Source organism: Nerophis ophidion, linkage group LG27 (assembly GCF_033978795.1).
Source record: "Nerophis ophidion isolate RoL-2023_Sa linkage group LG27, RoL_Noph_v1.0, whole genome shotgun sequence".
Lineage (NCBI taxonomy): Eukaryota > Metazoa > Chordata > Actinopteri > Syngnathiformes > Syngnathidae > Nerophis > Nerophis ophidion.
This window is the reverse complement of record NC_084637.1, coordinates 13,632,978-13,653,386: the sequence shown is the minus strand read 5'-3', so window position 1 is coordinate 13,653,386 and position 20,409 is coordinate 13,632,978. Positions and strand designations below refer to the sequence as shown.

Here is a 20,409-nt window from a genome sequence, read left to right as displayed (position 1 = left end):
GTTAATCCTTGTCAGTGGACTGCAATCGTGCCATTTGTCATAAATGTTTTGCGGTCATTCCTTGGAGCAGTCATTGATTTTTGGTTGAGTGTGAAGAACACGAACAGCCCTGCCTGAGGTGGGAAAATGTTCGCTTCATGTTGGATTTTTGATCCAGCATGTGGAAGGATCTTCAAATGTGGTAGTGACTGCCAAGCATCACCCTAGGGAGCAGCAGTGAGGACACGAGGAATCGTCAAAGAGTGCATACAGTATGTGATCAATGCTAAGGGGGCTCTAAAACGAGATACAGTCTGGTGTGCAGTAGGAAATTATGTAGTTTCTCCTATTTGTGTTAAAAATATTTTTTGCAAACCATTGGAGTGTCAGTGCTGTCGAGAGCTCGGCAGAGTAACTGTGTTATTCTCCTCAATATCAGTAGTTGGCAGCCGGTAGCTAATTACTTTGTAGATGTCGGGAACAGGTCCTGTGAGACGACGATGGTTTGTCGTGCTCACAATATGCAGACGACAGCGGGAGGCAGCGTGCAGGTAAAAAGGTTTCTAATGCTTAAACCAAAAGTAAACAAAAGAGGAGTGGACCCTAAGAAAAGGTACTAAAGCTTAGGGATGGCTATGCAGAACCAAACTAAAACTGAACCAGCTACAAAGTAAACAAAAAAAGAATGCTGGACGACAGCAAAGACTTACAGCATGTGGAGCAGAGACGTCGTCCACAAAGTACATCCGTACATGACATAAATAAAAGATATCTTGCCAGTCCAGTAACATGTATGTGGCTTCCGCAGATACACGTACACAACTGCAAGGCATACTGGGGTGACACAGAGTACACTGAAGGTTGTGATATAAACAATTTTAACACTCTTACTAATATGCACCACACTGTGAACCCACACCAAAAAAGAATGACAAACACATTTCGGGAGAACATCCTCACAGTAACACAACATAAACGCAACACAACAAATACCCAGAATCCTTTGCATCCATGACTATATTATACACCCCCGCCCACCTCAACCGACGCACGGAAGGCGGGAAGGAGCGGGTTTTGGAGCTAGCAGGGTGTATAATATAGCCTGAATTAGTAATGGATGCATAGCATTCTGGGTAATTGTTATGTTGTGTTTATAATGTGTTACAGTGCGGATGTTCTCCAGAAATGTGTTTGTCATTCTTGTTTGGTGTGGGTTCACAGTGTGGTGCATATTAGTAAGAGTGTTAAAATTGTTTATATCACAACCTTCAGTGTACTCTGTGTCACCCAGTATGCCTTGCAGTCGTGTACGTGTATCTGCGGAAGCCACACGCATGTTGCTGTACTGGCAAGCAGTCTGTACATGTTGAAGAAGGCATCAAAGGCAATGGCTTCATGGCACGCCTTTATTACTGTTATATGTGTGACCACAAGCAGATATTCGCGAGAATGATTGCGGCTCCCATTGTCTTCTTTAATTAGTGAAATGGGTCAAAATGGCTCTTTGAGTGGTAAAGGTTGCCGACATCTGATATAGATACATTAAATTGGAAACTTTACATAAATATACTCAAGACAATAATGACAGAAATTACTGCTGTGTTACATAAAATTAAAAACTCTGTAAATCAAAAGGCTTTTAACATGTTTTATAATTCTTTTGTAATCCCAAATCATTTAATTATTGTGTTGAAATCTGGGGTAACAATTACAAATCAAACATCAACTCTATGTTTTTACTTCAAAAGAAAGCTATTAGAATTGTAAATTATGCGGATTATCATCACCAGGGTCACCAAAACTACGGTCCGCGGGAAGTCCCAAGTTAAAAAAAATGTTTTATAAAATTTTATTTTATATTTTAATTTTTTTAAATCTGTCCTTACTAATCCATTTTACTGTTGTGTCTCCTAGCCGCTCAGTCAAATCATGTTGTTGTAAAATGCATTTTCCCATTGATAATGTGACATCAGCGGTAAGTGTGCGCTCTTTCAGTCAATTAGTGCACAAGGAATATATACGTATATATATATATATATATATATACGTATATATATATATATATATATATATATATATATATATATATATATATATATATATATATATATATATATATATATATATATACACACACACATATATATATATATATGTATAAATCTATCTATGTTCTACCGCTTGTCCCTTTTGGGGTTGCAGGGAGTCGCTGGAGCCTACCTCAGCTGCATTCGCCACCTCATCACAGTATATATATATATATGTATATATACACATACAGAGCCCGGCCCCAGGCCAAATTGTTTTAACCCAATGCGGCCCCCGAGTCAAAAAGTTGGGGGACCCCTGATCATGACCATACCAATGCTCAATGATCATGACCATTCCAATGCTCAACATCCAGAGAAGCCGGCGGCGTTTCTGGATGTTGTTAATAAATGGTTTTCGCTTTGCATAGTAGAGCTTTAACTTGCACTTACAGATGTAGTGACAAACTGTATTTAGCGACAGTGGTTTTCTGAAGTGTTCCTGAGCCCATGTGGTGATATCCTTTAGAGATTGATGTCGGTTTTTGATACAGTTCCGTCTGAGGGATCGAAGGTCACGGTCATTCAATGTTGGTTTCCGGCCATGCCGCTTACGTGCAGTGATTTCTCCAGGATTCTCTGAACCTTTTGATTTTATTATGGACTGTAGATGTTGAAATCCCTACATTTTTTGCAATTGCCCTTTGACAAACGTTTTTAAACTGTTTGACTATTTGCTCATGCAGTTGTGGACAAAGGGGTGTACCTCGCCCATCTTTTCTTGTGAAAGACTGAAGCATTTTTTGGGAAGCTGTTTTTATACCCAATCATGGCACCCACCTGTTCCCAATTAGCCTGCACACCTGTGGGGTGTTCCAAATAAGTGTTTGATGAGCATTCCTCAACTTTATCAGTATTTATCGCCACCTTTCCCAACTTCTTTGTCACGTGTTGCTGGCATCAAATTCCAAGAGTTAATGATTATTTGCAAAAAAAAAAAAAAAATGTTTATCAGTTTGAACATCAAATATGTTGTCTTTGTAGCATATTCAACTGAATATGGGTTGAAAATGATTTGCAAATCATTGTATTCTGTTTATTTTTACATCTAACACAATTTCCCAGCTCATATGGAAACGGGGTTTGTATACTGATGCATGCTTGTTTATGGGTTAAAGTCGTATCCAACAATTGCAACGACGACATTTTATTGTCTACGGAGTCTCATTATTTAAATTATTTCTGCTGGTGGTGTGCCTCCCGGTTTTTTCAATGAAAAAGATGCGTCTTAAAGAAGGATAAAAAACACCGCTATAAAGAATACAACTCAACGCTATGGTATGTTACAATCAAATAATTTGGTGCACCGTGGAAAATAGTTGGCTCCCTGTAAAGCAAACTGAGTGCTAATAATAGAAGCCTCTGTGCAAATAGCAGGGTGGATAAGAGTTAATTTTCTCATGACGAGGTACAGAGTGGACGGCGTGATGTCAAAGGCTCTTCAGGCACTCATTTTCACACCACTGCTCCCATGGCGGGGCGTGCTATTGCTGTACGGCTGGTGAAGGTGGACGTGCGAGGGCGGAATATAAATTACGCAGCGCCGTGAAAGCTTATCGACTTGATCTATAACCAGCAAACTACAGCTGCTTGTTTTTTTGCCTGCAAAAAATATCGACACAGTCACAATCACAAATAATAGGCTTCCATTGTTCTGCAGGTGGTGCCGCTCGGCAATTACGGAACCCGCCGACGGCGGACGGATGAAGAATGTTAAGACATTTTGCTTTGCATTCTTTAGGGTTGCAGGGAGGTACCTGTGCCATGTGATCACAGGATCAGGAGATCCAGAGGTGATGCACGTGAAGGTGACCGACTCCTGGTAGTCCGCGGTGGCGTTGAATGACTGTTGGGTCACTGACAGGACTGGGGGTACTGCGGACACAAAGAAAGAGAATAACTGTACAAACATACATATATACATACTGTACAGGCATATACACACATACTGTACATATACAAGTACATATGTACACATATGTAACCGGTCTCCACATCTGAGGTCCTCTCCAAGGTTTCTCATAGTCATTCTCATTGACATTCCACTGCATTGTGAGTTTTTATTGCCCTTCTGTGGGAGCTGAACCGAGGATGTCCTTGTGGCTTGTGCAGCCATTTGAGACACTTGTGATTTAGGGATATATAAATAAACATTGATTGATTGATTGATTGACACCCATTCATGCATATAATGATTTTTCATCAAACATTAATTAACGTTGTTGCCCTAGGGCAGGGGTCGGCAACCCGCGGCTCCGGTGCCGGATGCGGCTCTTTGGCCACTCTGATGTGGCTCAGCTGCATAATCGCCAACACCCCGATTATTTCGGGGGGTTTCCGGATTTTGGTGCCTCTCTCGGACATCAACCAGGACTAACATTTTCCGATTTTCACTCGGACTACAATATTGAGGGCGTGCCGTGATGGCTTTACTTTTAACATCCTCTACATGTCATCGCGCCCGCCTTTTACACACTGCGTGCCGGCCGGACGCATGCATTTCTCTGCTTCTATCGTCACACGTACGAGATTGCCAGGCATACTTGTTCAACAGCCATTCAGGTTACACTGAAGGTTGTGATATAAACAACTTTAACACTCTTACTAATATGCGCCACACTGTGAACCCACACCAAACAAGAATGACAAACATTTCGGGAGAACATCCTCACAGTAACACAACAAACGCAACATAACAATTACCCAGAATCCCAAGCATCCATGACACTTCTAGGCTATATTATACACCCCCGCGCCCCCAGCCTCGCCCTCCTCAACCGACGCACGGAGGCGGGGGGAGGTGCGGGGTTTGGTGGTAGCGGGGTGTAAAATATAGCCTGGAAGAGTCATAGATGCATGGGATTCTGGGTAATTGTTATGTTGCGTTTATAATGTGTTACAGTGCGGATGTTCTCCCGAAATGTGTTTGTTTTTCTTGTTTGGTGTGGGTTCACACTGTGGCGCATATTAATAAAAGTGTTAAAGTGGTTTATATCACAACCTTCAGTGTGACCTGTATGGCTGTTGAACACCTATGCCTTACAGTCGTGTACGTGTATCTGTGAAAGCCACACACAACATGTGGATATGGTTTGGTGTAAATTCTGCTCCACAGTCACTTTTAGAACTCGTTTTTGAGGCCGTCTGCAAGATGTTCCATTCTGGAGGCGTTCCCAGATTGCAAATGAAATCCCGCCCCACCCTTCTCCAGAAGTATCATCTTTTGAAAACGTACGCTGTTTAAACATATTTTGAAGTCGTCGCCACTATTTTTTCCCACAAAGTGAAAAATAAACTTCCTAAACATTATATACATTCACCTAGTCCAGGGGTCAGGAATCGTTTTGGCTGAGAGAGCCATGAAAGCCAAATATTTAAAAATGTATTTCCGTGGGAGCCATATCATACTTTTTAACAATGAATACAACTAAATGCGTGCATTTTTACGTAACACGAACATTTTTTTACAGTATAATAAGTCTCTAATTCTTTTCAATAACATTGTTATTTCTTGAACAGGTAACGGTAGTAGAAAATGGATGGATGGATTAAAATGCATGAGGATGTTTTATATTTCAAAATTAATTTCTAACATCGTGATTACCAGCGGAATTATTCATTACTCATCGTGTTAAGATTCATGGCGCATATTACTAAGAGTGTTCAAATTGTTTATATCACAACCATGTCAGCGAAGATGTATTTGAGAGCCAGGTGCAGTCATCAAAAGAGCCACATCTGGCTCTAGAGCCATAAGTTCCCTACACCTGACCTAGTCAGTCACTACTATTCGCCGATCAATACAGACTCGGCATAAAAAAGCTGCTTTTAGCAGAAATTATGTCACTGCATGTCGTACGTCCATGTAATTATGCGCATGCCATGATTAGATGAACATAATACATTATCTCGCCTTTTTGTTTCCTCACAGCCTGAAGCACAGAGCTGAGAGCATGTCTTAATGTCCATGGGCATGACACATTATATATATATATATATATATATATATATATATATATATATATATATATATATATATATATATATATATATATATATATATATATATATATATATATATATATATATATATACTAGAGATGCGCGGATAGGCAATTACATCATCTGCAACAGCATCACCAAAGTCGTCATCCACCGGCCGTCCACCCGAACCAACATTTTATCAGAACCGTACCCGCCCGCCAACTGCGCGCTGAAATACATCAGAGGTCGGCCACCTTTACCACTCACAGAGCTATTTAAACCTGTTTCACAGAGTAATGAAGACAATTGGAGCCGCTAACGTTCTCGCGACTATCCAATGGTGTTCATCCTGATGACAAGAATATAGGCGTGCTGTGAAGCCATTGCCTTTGACAGCTTCAACAACATGTACGAACCGATTGTTGGTCCGGCAACATGTTGTGTGCAGCTTACGCAATTATACGTACAAGATTGAAAGACATACTGGGTGACACAGAGTACATTGATGGTTTTGATATAAACAACTTTAACACTTACTAATATGCGCCACGCTGTGAAGCCACCCCAAACAAGATTGACAAACATTTCGGGAGAACATCCTCACAGTAACACAACATAAACGCAACACAACAAATACCCAGAATCCTTTGTGTCCTGAATATATTTTACACCCCCGCGCCCCCAACCCTGTCCACCTTACCGACGCACGGGGGGGTGGCGGTGTGTATAAAAGAGTCAGGAATTGTCACGGATACAAAGGATTCTGGGTATTTTTTGTGTTGCATTTATGTTGTGCTACTGGGAGGATGTTCTCCCGAAATGTGTTTATCAATCTTGTTTGGTGTGGCTTCACAGCATGGCGCATATTACTAAGAGTGTTCAAATTGTTTATATCACAACCATTGGTGTACTCTGTGTCACCCAGTATGCCTTGCAGTCGTGTGCGTGTCGCCGCGGAAGCCACACACAACATGATGCTGGACTGACAAGCAGATCGTACATGTTGTAGAAGGCGACAAAGCCAATGGCTTCAGAGCACGCCGTAATTCTTATTATCTGGGTGACTGCCGGCATATTAGCGTCTCCTATTGTCTTCTTCGCTTTATGACACGGGTCTTAAATGGCTCTTTGAATGGCAAAGGATACCGATCGCAGAACCATGTATATCAAATATTTCCGCCCGAATCTAATTAAAATCTATTTTTTCGTCACGTCACCCGCCCGACCCGCGGTCTTAACTGCGGACTCCGCGGATGAGACCGCAAACCGCGTATCTCTAAAATATACATATACACACACTTTTTTTTTTTTTTTTTTTTTGTAATATCGGTGTGTTGTTAGGCTTGTTATTTACATGCTGTGCTGCATTGAATAAGTGTGTGTATGATTGATTTATACTAATAGATTTATTGTTACATTAATATATTTCTGTTCCATAACAGTGTGACTTATGTGGATTGAGTCAGCAGAAAGAACATCTCGGGTGAACACAGTGAGTTTTGTCACCAAGGTACCGTCGTCTCTTATGGGAATAGATGATTCAGTGCATCCAGATATTTACAGCTCTTACAGAACTACTTTGTTTGTAACCCATGCAGTTTCGACTCAGTAAGCAATATTCAGGACACCTCTGAGAGCCCGGCCTGTCACGGTGACCCCTGGTGTGCATGCGGCAGTGCCGTGCAGCTGTCAGATGCCGGGGAAGTAGCCCTGTGTGTCTGATTGTTTGTGTGGCTTTACTCTTTTGCTCTGTAGAAATTGCAGCATTACTAAAAAACTGAAACAGGAAAAGCCTCTGAAGAAAATCAAAAATGTAATTAACAACAACAAAAAAAAAAGTGAACAGAAAATCCAAATCATCTCAGTTAATTTCCTGTGAGCGCAGGTCGCGGAGAACACACCTCCACGCACAGCGAACCAGAGATAAAACCGGATTTACCGAAAATCAAACATTTTGAGTCCTTCTGCGGTTGAGGGGAGCACGCGTCTGCTTGGTGTGATAAATATTGATTTTTAGGTCAATAGATTTCCACTCCAAAGTGTCCCAAAACTCTTCATGTGCAACACACGCCCGTGAAGGCACCACGCTGAAACCACCTTGTTACTGGGACACGACGCTGTGCACAAGGACTTCAAACGTGCAACGAATCCACCTTTAGTGTGCTCGTTACAGCCGGGGAAAGCTCTAAGCCGCTCAGGAGACTTACAAACCCTAAAACCAGTGAAGTTGGCACGTTGTGTAAATCGGAAATAAAAACAAAATACAATTATTTGCAAATCCTTTTCAACCTATATTCAATTGAATGGACTGCAAAGACAAGATACTTAACGTTCGAACTGGAAAACATTGTTTTTTTGCAAATATTAGCTCATTTGGAATTTGATGCCTGCAATATGTTTCAACAAAGCTGGCACAAGTGGCAAAAAAAAAAGATAAAAGATGAGGAATGCTCATCAAACACTTATTTGGAACATCCTACAGGTGAACAGGCTAATTGGGAACAGGTGGGTGCCATGATTGGGTATAAAAGCAGCTTCCATGAAATGCTCAGTCATTCACAAACAAGGATGGGGCGAGGGTCACCAGTTTGTGAAGAAATGCGTGAGCAAATTGTCAAACAGTTTAAGAACATTTCTCAACGAGCTATTGCAAGAAATTTAAAGAATTCACCATCAACTGTCTGTAATATCAAAAGGTTCAGAGAATCTGAAGAAATCACTGCATGTAAGCGTAATAAACACCGATTGCCCATGACCTTCGATTCCTCAAGCGGTACTGCATCAAAAAACATCAGTTTGTAAAGGATATCACCACACTGGCTCAGGAACACGTCAGTAACTACATTTTGTCGCTACATCTGTAAGTGCAAGTTAAAACGGTACTATGCGAAGCGAAAGCCATTTATCAACAACACCCAGAAACGCCGCCGGCTTTGCTGGGCCCGAGCTCACCTACAATGGACTGATGCAAAGTGTAAAAGTGTTCTGTGGTGTGACAAGTCCACATTTCAAATTGTTTTTGGAAACTGTGGACGTCATGTCCTCCGGACAAAAGAGGAAAAAAAACATCCAGATTGTTATAGACGCACAGTTCATAAGCCAGCATCTGTGATGGTATGGGGGTGTATTAGTGCCCAAGGCATGGGTAACTTAAATATCTGTGAATGCACCATTAATGCTGAAAGGTATATACAGCTTTTGGAGCAACACATGTTGCCATCCAAGCAACGTTATCATGGACGCCCCTGCTTATTTCAGCAAGACAATGCCTAGCTATGTGTTACAACAGCATGGCTTCATAGTAAAAGAGTAGTAGACTGGCCTGCCTGTAGTCCAGACCTGTCTCCCATTGAAAATGTGTGGCACAATACGAAGCCTCAAATACAACGGAGACCCCGGACTATTCAACAACTTAAGCTGTACATTAAACAAGAATGGGAAAGAATTCCACCTAAAAAGTTTCAAAAATTGGTCTCCTCAGTTTCTATACGTTTACTGAGTGTTGTTAAAGGGGAACATTATCACCAGACCTATGTAAGCGTCAATATATACCTTGATGGTGCAGAAAAAAGACCATATATTTTTTTAACTGATTTCCGAACTCTAAATGGGTGAATTTTGGCAAATTAAACGCCTTTCTGTTTATCGCTCTTTTTGCGATGTCATAACGTGACGTCTCCGAGGTAATACAGCCGCCATTTTAATTTTCAACACATTGCAAACACCGGGTCTCAGCTCTGTTATTTTCCATTTTTTTTCGACTATTTTTTGGAACTTTGGAGACATCATGCCTCGTCGGTGTGTTGTTGGAGGTTGTAACAACACTAACAGGGAGGGATTCATGTTGCACCACTGGGCCGAAGATGCGAAAGTGTCTGCCGCCAGACCCCCATTGAATGTGCCAAAGTGTCTCCACATTTTACCGGCGATGACAGACATGGCACAGAGATGTATGGATAACCTGCAGATGCATTTGCAACGATAAATTCAACGAAATCACAGAGGTGAGTTTTGTTGATGTTGACTAATGTGCTAATCAGACATATTTGGTTGCGACGTGACTACCAGCTAATCGATGCTAACATGCTACGCTAATCGACGCTAACATGCTATTTACCGGCGGTGCTAAAGCAGACATGGCACAGAGATGTATGGATAACCTGCAGATGCATTTGCAACTATAAAGTCAACGAATTCACAAAGGTCAGTTTTGTTGATGTTGACTGCCAGCTAATCGATGCTAACATGCTACGCTAATCGATGCTAGCATGCTATTTACCGGCGGTGCTAAAGCAGACATGGCACAGATATGTATGGATAACCTGCAGATCCATTTGCAACTATATTACGTTTACTTTCACCCACATTTAATGCGAAAAAAACACTTACCAATCGACGGATTTAAGTTGTTCCAGTGTCACGAGATGCGAAAGTCCTGATCGTTTGGTCCGCACATTTTACCGGCGATGCTAGCGCAGTTATTCCGCCATGCTATGGCTATGAATAGCGTCAATAGCTATTCGCTCAATAGCTTCAGTTTCTTCTTCAATACTTTCGTACTCCAACCATCCGTTTCAATACATGCGTAATCTGTTAAATCGCTTAAGTCGCTGAAATCCGAGTCTGAATCCGAGCTAATGTCACTATATCTTGCTGTGCTATTCGCCGTTGTTTGTTTACATTGGCAGCACTGCATGACGTCACAGGGAAATCGATAGTCGCATCGCAAATAGCGAAAATCAAGCACTTTAAAGCTTTTTTTAAACATATTCGGGGATCGGTAAAATTTTGAAAAAAAATTCAAAAAATACAACAAGCCACTGGGAACAGATTTTTATTGTTTTTAACCCTTTTAAAATTGTGATAATGTTCCCCTTTAAAAGGAAAGGCCATGCAACACAGTGGTAAAAATGCCCCTGTGCTAACTTTTATTGCAATGTGTTGCTGCCATTAAGTTCTAATTTAATGATTATTTGCAAAAAATAACATTAAACATATTGTCCTTGCAGTCTATTCAATTGAATATAAGTTGAAAATGATTTGCAAATCATTGTATTCTGTTTTTATTTACGAATTACACAACGTGCCAACTTCACTGGTTTTGGGTTTTCTACTTTGCCAATGCCTGAGGATTTGTTCCTAAGCACGAACAAGTATTCAGTGGCATCACCAATGCTTGGGAATTCACTACTGAAACTGGCACCGGGTCGGACAAAAGAGGACACATTATTAATATTTGATGAAGAAAATTGTTGCGACATGGGCTTTTTCTACTTAACAAGAAAAAAGAACAACAATAATAAATATGGTGTAGTGCCGAAACAGCAGCAGCAAACCCAGACAGTGGCGTTGATGTATACTGAAGGCTTTTAACGCGGTTGGGAGAGCGCTGAAGGGATTGTGAGACCTTGTCAAAACAAGCCATCACAAACACAGATGGAGGGACATCAGGTCCAACAGTGTGCGCTAAGCTTGGAATAAAACACCGAAGTGACATACATGGACATAAGTATCATGCTACGTGATACCGGAGCTGCTAACATGTGAGAAAACCTTGGAGTGATGGTGTGCAGCGGATAAAAAAACAAAAAAAACAAATTGCTGGATGGTATATTTTTCCACAAATTGTTGTTGGGAAACAATATAATTGTCAGCATTTTATTAAGAGAGATATAAAGGCCTACTGAAACCCACTACAACCGACCACGCAGTCTGATAGTTTATATATCAATGATGAAATATTAACATTGCAACACATGCCAATACGGCCGGTTTAGTTTACTAATTTACAATTGTAAATTTCCCGCGGAGTTTCCTTTTGAAAACGTCGCGGAATGATGACGCGTGTTTGTGATGTTATTGGTTGGAGGGGACATATTAGCCCAGCACCACTTACGGCTAAAAGTCGTCTTTTCATCGCATAATTACACAGTATTTTGGACGTCTGTGTTGCTGAATCTTTTGCAATTTGTTCAATTAATATTGGAGAAGTCAAAGTAGAAAGATGGAGGTGGGAAGCGTTTAGCCTTTAGCCACACAAACACAAGGTGTTTCCTTGTTTAAAATTCCCGGAAGTGAAGCTTTATTATGGATCAGAGCGGTCAAGCAAACATGGATCCCGACCAAATGTCAACCGGCAGTTTTCGGTGAGAAAATTGTGGAAATAAGTCGCCTCTTACCGGAGATCACCGGAGCCACCATCCTCCTGTAGCTGTCGTGACTTCTATCAGAGACTCTGGCGTCAAAACACCCGTGGCCACACCCCTCCGACTTTAAGGTACTATTTAACTCACTAAAACACTAGCAACACAACAGGCAGATAAGGGATTTCTCAGAATTATCCTAGTAAATGTGTCTAAAAACATCTGAATCGCTCTCACTGCAATCGCCTTTTTTCTTTTTCCTAGAGGCCTTCACTCTAAATTTCCTCATCCACAAATCTTTCATCCTCACTCAAATTAATGGGGAAATTGTCGCTTTCTCGGTCCGAATAGCTCTAGATGCTGGTGGCTATGATTCTAAACAATGTGAGGATGTGAGGATCCCTACAACCCGTGACGTCATGCGCACATTGTCTGCTACTCCCGGTAAAGGCAAGGCTTTTTTATTAGCGACCTAAAGTTGCGAACTTTATCGTCGATGTTCTCTACTAAATCCTTTCAGCAAAAATATGGCAATATCGCGAAATGATCAAGTATGACACAAACAATGGACTTGCTATCCCCTTTTAAATAAGAAAATCTAATTTCAGTAGGCCTTTAAGCTCTACTGTAAAAATAATATACGGATATAAGACCTGCTCAGTGGTTAGAGTCATTAATGCTGAAAGGTACATACAGGTTTTGGAACAACATACGCTGCCATCCAAGCACCGTCTTTTTCATGGACGCCCCTGCTTATTTCAGCAAGACAATGCCAAGCCACGTTCATTGTATTCCGTTTATATTTACATCCAACACAATTTCCCAACTCATATGGAAAAGGGGTTTGTAGGTCTGTGTGCAAAATAAACACAAATAACACTTCGTATTGTTACAAAATGTTGATTGTATTAATTTTATACCATGTATTTTCTATTTAGGAAAAATCACGTTAAAGGTATGTGACTAAACAAATATACATTAATATTATTTTACTTTATTAATTATTATTTCATTAGTATAATTTCAAAATTATTATTAATACAGGGACAAGCAGTAGAAAATGGATGGATGGATATACTGGGTGTAATTGCAATGAATATAAACAGTGGTGGATCTGTGTGGTCTTTACAAGATGATGACAACACCTGCACTGCATCTGCATTACACACATTGTTCACTTGTTTAACATCTAAAAAAGGAGGTGTTGATTAAATACTTTCCCGCTGTATTTTTAACTCACTGCAGCATTCTGTTTGTATTGTATCAGCTTCACAAATTACTCAGTAAACTCACCAAGAGCGAACTTCCACAGCAAATGGGTCCATGATGATGACTTCTGTTTTGTATGATTAGTCGTTTTACTGCAGTGTTACAGGCATCATTTAGAAACAATTAGGGTATGTTAATAAACATTTAGACAAACTATGTAAATAACAAATTTTGTAACATATATAACTGCGTCTTATATATATATATATATATATATATATATATATATATATATATATATATATATATAATTTTTTTTTCGGAAACTTAGTAGGCGTGGCTTGCATCCTGGTGCGCTCTATAGTCCGGAAAATACGGTATATATTTAGGGGAAGTAAAATAAAAAACAAATGACTCAGCCGGACTGCTTGCAGCTAATGTTACAAACGTCCATGCCAACAAAGCATGGAGCCTATCTCAGCTGCATTTGGGCGGAAGGCGGGGTACACCCTGGACAAGTCGCCACCTTATCGCAGGGCCAACACAGATAGACAGACAACATTCACACTCACATTCACACACTAGGGCCAATTTAGTGTTGCCAATCAACCTATCCCCAGGTGCATGTCTTTGGAAGTGGGAAGAAGCCGGAGTACTCGGAGGGAACCCACGCAGTCACGGGGAGAACATGCAAACTCCACACAGAAAGATCCCGAGGCTGGGATTAAACCCAGGACTACTCAGGACCTTCGTATTGTGAGGCAGATGCACTAACCCCTCTTCCACCAGTCATGCTAAAAATTAGCATTCGCGATTTTAAGTAACCATTTCATATTTGGTCATCAAAACTAAAACAAAATTGCACGTTACAATAAAAAAAAGCACGTGTGTAATAAGTACAGCATTTCCAGTACAAACACTTTGTAGGGCTCAACATGAAATTATCATGAATTGATTAACGTGGACCACGACTTAAACAAGTTGAAAAACGTATTGGGGTGATACCATTTAGCGGTCAAGTGTACTGTACTGTGCAATCTGCTAATAAAAGTCTCAATCAATCAATCAAAACAAAAAGAACAGAAAGGGTACATTCAACTGAATGGCAAAGACTACTTCCTGGCTGAGACAAAGACTTGTGTTGTGCTCTAGGAACCAACATGCCAAGGGCGTCTTGTGACCCTAAATTGTAGTGACTAGAGCAGACCTGGGCAAATTAAGGCCCGGGGGCCACATGTGGCCCGTTGAGCTTTTCAATCTGGCCCGCCGGACATTCCCAAATAATTTTTTTTAGATCTTTAAGATGGAAATTGTAGCTGCCATTATGATGTGCAGTGATGTTTTCTAATGACCGGAAGTCTTGAACTATACTAAGTATTTAAAGTGTTGGAATCTGCGCTTATGGATGATATACTAGTTACTATGGTAATCTAATTAGTTACTACGGTCATCTAATTAGTTACTATGGTCATCTACGTCACAGCAGCTCAGACGAGGCACCAAGCCGTGTGGGCGGGAAGCAATTCCACAGACGCGGAAGGAGATTTTCACAACAAAGTTCTAAAGCTTAGTAATAGGATATAATAGAATAGAAAGTACTTTATTGATCTCTGGGGGAAATTCAGCAAATATCAGATATAACAGATTGTAGATGGGTTTATTGTGTACCCTTTGCATTCATATTTCACTGTTTGTTGCATTTTTGTTGCGTTTCACTTGATTGTAAAATATGTTGATCGAAAGGGGGTGTGACATTCATATTTAGTCAATATTCAGTGTTTTATCGTTTATAGAAAAAAAATAAAAATTCCATTCCGTTTTTTTAGGCGGTCTGTCATAATGTTTTTAGCATTTAATCAGACATTATTGTGAGGTTTTGTAATAGTGTTCCTAAAAATAGATATACCAGCCCCCAGACACATTTTTTTCTTTAAACGTGGCCCCGGGTCAAAATAATTGCCCAGGCCTGGACTAGAGTCTGTACACATAAAAGAACATAAATAAGGGAGAACCAGACCGAGAAGTGGTTTATAAATAAAAATTATACATCGAGAAAACCTGTGGACTAAAACAAATGCTAATAAAAAATTATTTTCTTCCACATATTTATTAACAAAATGGCATTAGATAAGACTACAGATGAATACCGATGTTGATATCGATATCAATAAAATCCTAAAAATATAGACCGTATTTCCTTGAATGGACGCCGGGGCGCTAATTATTTTAAAACCTCTTCTCACTCCTGCGCTTACCAAAGGCATGCAGTAAAAGTAAGCTTGCGCTAATTATTTTAAAACCTCTTCTCACTCCGGCACTTACCAAAGGCATGCAGTAAAAAATTGAGTGTAATGTAAGGGTACCATCATGAAAATCACATTCAATAAAAAAAAACAATATTATGGTCTTACCTTTACTTATAAATATAGTCCATGACAGCTCCTTCTGATCAAAATCATCGATAACTTATTTATAGAAGTCTTCCTTATCTTTCTTCAGTCTTAAAAGCCTCTCTGTCTCGCTAGAGATTCTCCTTTATTACCTCCTGTTTCGATTGAAAGTCCAGTTTAGAAAACTGCTATCAGAAGGTCCGTCATATCCGTCCCACCACATATCACGTGACTCATTGTCACTTCTTCTGCAGCCGAGTTGTCGCAAGAAGGATCACTAGCGCCCTCTACTACCAGGAGGCGGGAGTCATTTAATGACTCATATTGGACACGCGCAGCTACGGTATTGTGACGGTCTCAAGCCGTCGTCTTGCGGGTTCCCAGGACCACCAAGGAAGGACATGGCTTGAGCAGTTTGACCGTAATTATTTTGCGAAGCGAGTTTGACCCGGCAGTAATTTAAGGCAGGCGCATACTATATGCCCGGCGGCAATTCAAGGAAATACGGTATACCTACAGTTCACACACAGTGGTTGCGGTTCGTCCACTACATGGTAGTCAAATATATTCTGATGGAGGCAGTTTCCCCCGACAATTAAAAGGGATCAATTGTGGCTGCTACCTGTGAGTGGGGAACCTAAAAATTAATGGATGCGTCCTGGAAGGATAAAGGAGACATCAGCAATCTGTTAGCTTTTTACATAACCATCCAGTTGCCATGGAGACACAGCAATATTAGTGCTATCAAATTGTCAAAGTGGAGAAGATAAAGTACAAACTGCAACATGCCTCTAGTGAGCAGAGCAGAATGACACCGTGGCTAATTATGTAACTGTTAACTAATAATTGCACATTCCAGCCTTCTGTTTTCATGGCACAGTTTCAAAAAACAAAAATCCCTCTCTAATATCAGTGGCCGATTCCGCTGTCTGAGAAATGATCCTGCCGGGTGACAACATCAAACACCATCTTAGATGTGTTGTTTCTGGCAAAGACTGAGGCGAGCTTGACAATCGCGGCTGAGAAGGAACTTCTCTCAGCAAATCTCTTGATGAATGTCACATCTGAGCCGTGTTTTAGCCAATTCCTCTGCATTTTTAATGCGGCAGATGAAAGGCTTAGCGCTGCTTTTCACTGCGATGCCTTTCTGAAGTGCGCTCTCTCCTTATTAGTTGTTTCGCCCTCAGGTTGATTGGGCGTCCTCCCCAAGATACAAACCCCGTTTCCATATGAGTTGGGAAATTGTGTTAGATGTAAATATAAACGGAATACAATGATTTGAAACTCCTTTTCAACCCATATTCAATTGAATGCACTACAAAGACAAGATATTTGATGTTCAAACTCATAAACTTTTTTTTTTTTTTGTGTGCATATAATTAACTTAGAATTTCATGGCTGCAACACGTGCCAAAGTAGTTGGGAAAGGGCATGTTCACCACTGCATTACATCACCTTTTCTTTTAACAACACTCAAACATTTGGGAACTGAGTAAACTAATTGTTGAAGCTTTGAAAGTGGAATTCTTTCCCATTCTTGTTTTATGTAGAGCTTCTGTCGTTCAACAGTCCGGGGTCTCCGCTGTCGTATTTTATGCTTCATAATGCGCCACACATTTTCGATGGGAAACAGGTCTGGACTGCAGGCGGGCCAGAAAAGTACCCGCACTCTTTTTTTTACGAAGCCAGGCTTTTGTAACACGTGCTGAATGTGGCTAGGCTTTGTCTTGCTGAAATAAGCAGGGGCGTCCATGAAAAAGACAGCACTTAGATAGTGTGGAGAGACGCAGCCGACAGCGTGCTAAGAAACATGATTGTCCTGACAAAGATGGAGGCCAGGAGGCGGGGCATGCAACAGAGAAGAGAGGTGCGTACACCACACAGCTGCGCTCAATCTCATTTCTGCTGCAGCATAAAAAGGGGGAAAGAGGAACATTCAGGGGGAAGTAGGAGAAAGAACCCACCTGAGAAGACCGACCACGAGCAACGAACAACAAGACCTGAGAGACGATGAACCCCCGCTACAGACGCAAGCCCCGGACACCGCAAGGTGCACCGCGACCAGGAGCAGGAAGCGCCCGCGCACTGAAAAGTGACGCGTTGGTCAGGCGCGCACTGAAAAGTGCCACGACATCCAGGCAAGAAGACTTAACAAGTATTAAAATAAATCAGAATCAAACCTGTTATGATGCGTCCTGTAGCAATCGCCACTGCAACCCACACATGGACGGCAGGAAGTCTGTCACAAGCAGCATGTGTTGTTCCATAACCTGTATGTACCTTTCAGCAATAATGGTGCCTTCACTGATGTGTAAGTTACCCATGCCTTGGGCACTAATGCGCCCCCATAACATCACAGATGCTGGCTTTTGAACTTTACGTCAATAACAGTCTGGATGGTTCACTTACCCTTTGACACAATGTCGAATATTTCCAAAAACGATTTGAAATGTGGACTCGTCAGACCACAGATCCTTTTTCCACTTTGCATCAGTCGATCTTAGATGATCTCGGGCCCAGAGAAGCTGGCGGCGTTTCTGGATGTTGTTGATAAATGGCTTTCGCTTTGCATAGTAAAGCTTTAACTTGCACTTACAGATGTAGCGACAAATTGTGTTTAGTGACAGTAGTTTTCTGAAGTGTTCCTAAGCCCATGTGGTGATGTCCTTTAGTGATTGATGTCGGTTTTTGGTACAGTGCCGTCTGAGGGATCGAAGGTCACGGTCATTCAATGTTGGTTTCCGGCCATGCTGCTTACGTGGAGTGATTTCTCCAGATTCTTTGAACATTTTGATGATATTATAGACCATAGATCTTGAAATCCCTAAATTTCTTGCAATTGTACTTTGAGAAACGTTGTTCTTGAACTGTTTGGCTATTTGCTCAGGCAGTTGTAGACTAAGGGGTGTACCTCGCCCCATCCTTTCTTGTGAAAGACTGAGCATTTTTTGGGAAGCTGTTTTCATACCCAATCATGGCACCCACCTGTATCCAATTAGCCTTCACACCTTTGGGATGTTCCAAATAAGTGTCTGATGAGCATTTGTCAACTTTATCAGTATTTATTGCCACTTTTCCCAACTTCTTTGTCATGTGTCGCTGGCATCAAATTCTAAAGTTAATGATTCGTAAAAAAAAAAATGTTTATCAGTTTGAACATCAAATATGTTGTCCTTTGTAGTATTTTCAACTGAATATGGGTTGAAAATGATTCGCAAATCATTGTATTCCGTTTATATTTACATCTAACATAATTTACAGACTCATATGAAAAATGGGGTTTGCACCACCCCCACTATCGACGGTCCACAGGACACTCGCCGGGTCCTTATGCAGAAGACCGCGCTCTCTTATCAACACAGGCATGAATATTTATGACTTTAAATGGAAAGAGAAAAGTATACTGTAAGCGGCTTCAGCCTCGCTTTCAGTCTTGTTGTGCATGACTGGGTCCGGCAACGTCTGTTAACGCGGTGCTGAAGTAGTCAAAGCTGACACTTCCACCGGCTCGCCGTCGATGGAACAGCATGGGAGAGCGTTGCTACAAGCAGGCGGGGAAGCGTTAGTGGGACACGTGCTTCAGGTTCAGTGGGAGTTCAGCACCAAATTTCACTATGAGGATGAAGCAGCCCTGAGAACGCGTCAAGATATGATCAACAAAAACAAAAAGTCTAAAAGATGAAGCATTTTCCATTCCACTTGTTATCTGAAACCTTTAAGAGGCTCAGAATATCTCCTCAGATGGATGCTTATGCAGGGAGGCTGCCCAGGAGCTGCAGAGCCATGGTCCTCATCGTTCATCAAGGCCCTCCAGGGGTCAACAGACAGGACTGTGTTTCTGCCTTTTTTCTTTTCTTCCTTCCTTCCTCCAGTTTGTTTATTTTACATCCCCCGGCATTAACGTCACTGGCTGATTGATCAAACTGCTTAACGCACCTGAGCCCCCAAACTATCTACTCTATCTCCATCTGTTTGTGTACAGCCAGGGCCAGGCTGCACTTCCTTTGAAATCAGTGCATTTCACACCGAGGCCTTCAGTGATGTCCTACTTAGTCCGACTTTAATAAATACCTCTCGGAATACCATAATTTATGTCACCACATGACCAACGGCTGGAGAAATACGATACAGAAACAAACCCACGGGCATTGAAACACTTCAACAGTTTACAAAACTAGTTATTTTCCGGTGCATAAAAAAAAATCAGTAAACCCTCATCAGTAATTAAAACATATCTATATGTGTTACTATCTAAAAAATACGGAGCCCCTAAAGCAGAGGTCACCAATGCAGTGCCCACGGGCACCATGTGAGACCGTGAGGACCAGATGAGTAGCCTGCTGGCCTGTTCTATAAATACCTCAAATAATAACACTTACCAGTGAGCTGCCTCTATTTTTAAAATTGTATTTATTTACCAGCAAGCTGGTCTCGTTTTGCTCTACATTTTTAATTCTAAGAGAGACAAAACACAAATAGAATTTGAAAATCCAAGAAAATATTATAAAGACTTGGTCTTCACTTGTTTAAATACATTCATTTATTTTTTTTCTCTGCTTCTTATAACTTTCAGAAAGAGAATTTTAGAGAAAAAAATACAACTTTAAAAATGATTTT

The 20,409-nt window shown here is 41.0% G+C and overlaps 1 protein-coding gene across 1 annotated transcript in view; it reads right to left on the bottom strand.

Moving 5' to 3' along the window:
• Window positions 1-20,409, bottom strand: part of LOC133544058 (neural cell adhesion molecule 2-like) — a 744,172-nt gene that overhangs the window by 127,081 nt on the left and 596,682 nt on the right. The window contains exon 6 of the mRNA XM_061889087.1: window positions 3,824-3,941. Coding sequence (XP_061745071.1) covers window positions 3,824-3,941 — 118 coding nt within the window. The remainder of the gene's footprint in view (window positions 1-3,823; window positions 3,942-20,409) is intronic.